This window comes from Pyrgilauda ruficollis, unplaced genomic scaffold (assembly GCF_017590135.1).
Source record: "Pyrgilauda ruficollis isolate IOZ18807 unplaced genomic scaffold, ASM1759013v1 scaffold519, whole genome shotgun sequence".
NCBI lineage: Eukaryota > Metazoa > Chordata > Aves > Passeriformes > Passeridae > Pyrgilauda > Pyrgilauda ruficollis.
In genome coordinates, this window is record NW_024526811.1 from 1 (window position 1) to 3,559 (window position 3,559).

At 58.9% G+C, this 3,559-nt stretch overlaps 1 protein-coding gene across 1 annotated transcript in view; it reads right to left on the minus strand.

Annotated features, from left to right (window-relative positions):
• Positions 1 to 1,237: 1,237 nt before the first annotated feature.
• Positions 1,238 to 3,559, minus strand: part of C3 (complement C3) — a gene marked incomplete at its 3' end in the record, with an annotated part of 35,386 nt that continues 33,064 nt past the window's right edge. Inside the window, exons 36-37 of the mRNA XM_041480468.1 lie at positions 2,256 to 2,342; positions 1,238 to 1,356 (exon numbers count right to left, since the gene is read on the minus strand). Of these exons, the coding sequence (XP_041336402.1) occupies positions 1,238 to 1,356; positions 2,256 to 2,342 (206 nt within the window). The remainder of the gene's footprint in view (positions 1,357 to 2,255; positions 2,343 to 3,559) is intronic.

Consider the following 3,559-nt stretch of genomic DNA (forward strand, 5'->3'; position numbering starts at 1 on the left):
ACACGGGGACAGCCGGGGGGACATGGGCACAGCATGGGGACATGGGGACAGCATGGGGACATGGGGACAACAGGGTTAATGGGGACACAGGGGACAATGGGGACATTGGGGACAACGGGGATATAAGGCCAATGGGGGCAGTAGGGACAATGGGAATTTAGGGGACATTGGGGGACAATGGGGACAGTGAGGACAGTGGGGATATATGTCACCATGGCACCATGGCACCGTGTCACCATGGCACCATGGCGCCATGTCACCATGTCACCACATCACCGTGTCACCATGTCACCATGGCACCATGGCACCGTGTCACCATGGCACCATGTCTGCGTGTCACCATGGCACCGTGGTGCCGTGGCACCATGGCACAGTGTCACCATGGTGCCATGGCACCATGTCACCATGACACCATGGTGCCACGTCACCATGTCACCATGGTGCCATGTCACCGCGTCACCATAGCACATTGTCACCGTGTCACCATGGCACCGTGTCACCATGGCACCATGTCACAGTGTCACCTCCACCCCCCCAAACATGGCAGCCGTGGTGACACCACCCCCCGTGGTGGCACTGGGTGCCTCCGGCTTTGCCGGCAGGCTTGGTGTCCCCAATGCTCCATGGTGACACCGACCCCACCTGGGTGACACTGACCCCGCCTGGGTGACACTGACCCCACCTGGGTGACACTGACCCCACCCACCCAGGTGACACTGATCCATTTGGGTGTCCCTGAATTCTCTTGGGTGACACCAACCACAGGTGGGTGACACCGACCCCAGCTGGGTGACACTGCCCCACCTGGATGACACCGACCCCAGCTGGGTGACACTGACCCCACCTGGATGACACTGACCCATCTGGGTGACACCGACCCCCCCCAGGTGACACCACCCCACCTGGCTGTCCCCAGCCAACCCACTTGAGTGTCCCCATCTGCAGGTGACCCCCACCACGTCCCTCCCCAAAGTCACCTTGTCCCCCCGAGGTGGCCATGTCCCCCCACGGTGGCCCTGTCCACCCTGTGGTGGCCTTGTGTCCCCCTGAGGTGACCGTGTCATCTGTTGAGGTGGCCTTGCCCCCCTTCAGGGTGGTGGCCATGTCCACCCATGATGGCCATGTCCCTCCAAGGTGGCCTTGTCCCCTGTGTGGTGGCCATTTCCCTCCCTGTGTTGGCCTTGTCCCCACCCTGTGGTGGCCGTGTCCCCACCCTGTGGTGGCCATGTCCCCCTACCCGAGGTGGCCTTGTCCCCCCCGAGGTGGCCGTACCCATCTTGATGACCGTCAGGACCTCCATGACGTAATTGTCGTGGGACGGGGTCTCCTCGCGGGCCACCACCCTCACCTTGTACACTGCCAGGGGACACGGGGACAGCGCTGTCACCCCCGCCAGCGTGGTCCTTCCGCCTCCCCTGTCCCCACCGTGTCCCCAATGTCCCTAATGCCACCCGCCATGACCCTTTATCATCTGATGTCCCTGATGTCCCCCAAGTCCCCATTGTTCCCATTGTCCCCCAACGTTCCAATATCCCCAATGTCCCCAACGTCCCCAATCTTCCTAATGTCCCTGATGTCCCCAATGTCCTTGATGTCCCCAATGCCCTCAATGCCCTCAATGCCCTCAATGCCCCATTGTCCCCAACATCCCCGATGTCCCCGAAGCCTCCATTGTCCCTATTGTCCCCAACACCCATAATGCCGCTGATGTCCCCAATGCCCCTGACGTCCCTGATGTCCTCATTGTCCCCAGTCTTCCCAGTGTCCCCGATGTCCCCATCGTCCCCCAATGTCCCCATTACCCCCAATGTCCCCCTTGTCCCCACTGTCCCCGATGTCCCTGATGTCCCCATTGTCCCCAATGTCCACATTGTCTCCAATGTCCCCATTGTTCCCAATGCCCCCAATGTCCCCAATGCCCTGCTGTCCCCAGTGTCCCCATTGTCCCCCAATGTTCCCATTGACCCCAATGTCCCCATTGTCCCTAGTGTCCCCATTGTCCCCACTGTCCCCATTGTTCCCAATGTCCCTGATGTCCCCAATGCCCCGTTGTCCCCAGCATCCTGAATGTCCCCAATGCCCCCATTGTTCCCATTGTCCGCAATGTCCCCAATGTCCCCATTGCCCCCAATGCCCCCACTGTCCCCCAATGTCCCCATTACCCCCAATGTCCCCATTGTCCCCACTGTCCCCATTGTCCCCAATGTCCCCATTGTCCCCGGTGTCCCCAGTGTCCCCATGTCCCCATGTCCCACCGAAGTCCACCCCGGGCTCGCAGGCCCGCTCCATGCGTTGGTTGACGGTGATGGCCTCGGGCTTCTCCTGGCGCTTGAAGCAGCTCTCTGTGGGGACACGGGGACATCGTGGGGACATTGTGGGGATATCATGGGGACATCACGGGGACACAGCCATGACAAGGTGAACTGTGGCAGGGACGTGTCCCCATCACAGTCATGGCATGTGACATCTCATCAGTGACATGTCCCTTCCAGGGTCATGACATGTCCCACCATGGTAGGGACGTGTCCCCATCGTGGTGACATGTGACATCTCATCACTGATGTGTCCCCAGCAGGGTCATGACATGTCCCACCATGGTAGGGATGGGTCCCCATCATGGTGACATGTGACATCTCATCACTGATGTGTCCCCAGCAGGGTCATGACATGTCCCACCATGGTAGGGATGGGTCCCCATCATGGTGACATGTGACATCTCATCACTGATGTGTCCCCAGCAGGGTCATGACATGTCCCACCACAGCAGGGACATGTCCCATCGTGGTCATAGAGTGTGACAGTTCCTCAGGGACGTGTCCCACCATGGCCGTGACATGTCATGACCATGATGTGTCCCACCATGGCCGTGACGTGTCCCATCACAGCAAGGTGTCCCCTCCTGGCCATGACATGTCCCATCATGAGGGTGACACATCCCCACCATGACTATGACTTGTCCCCACCATGGCCATGATGTGTCCCCATCGTAGTGACATGTGACATCTCATCAATGACGAGTCCCCACCATGGCCATGATGTGTCCCCATCGTAGTGACATGTGACATCTCATCAATGACGAGTCCCCACCATGGCCATGACATGTCCCCATCGTGGTGACATGTGACATCTCATCAATGACGAGTCCCCACCATGGCCATGATGTGTCCCCATCGTAGTGACATGTGACATCTCATCAATGACGAGTCCCCACCATGGCCATGACATGTCCCCATCGTGGTGACATGTGACATCTCATCAATGACGTGTCCCCACCAGGGTCATGCTTTGTCCCACCACTGCAGGGACATGTCCCCATCATGGCCATGACGTGTCCCATCATGGCCATAATGTGTCCCCTCACATCAATGCGTCCCACCACGACCATGACATGTCCCCCCCATGGTGACATGCGATATCTCATCAGTGATGTGTCCCACCATGGCCATGATGTGTCCCATCACATCAGTGTGTCCCACCATGACCATGACATGTCCCCATCATGGTGACATGCGACATCTCATCATTGATGTGTCCCATCATGGCCATGACGTGTCCCCAC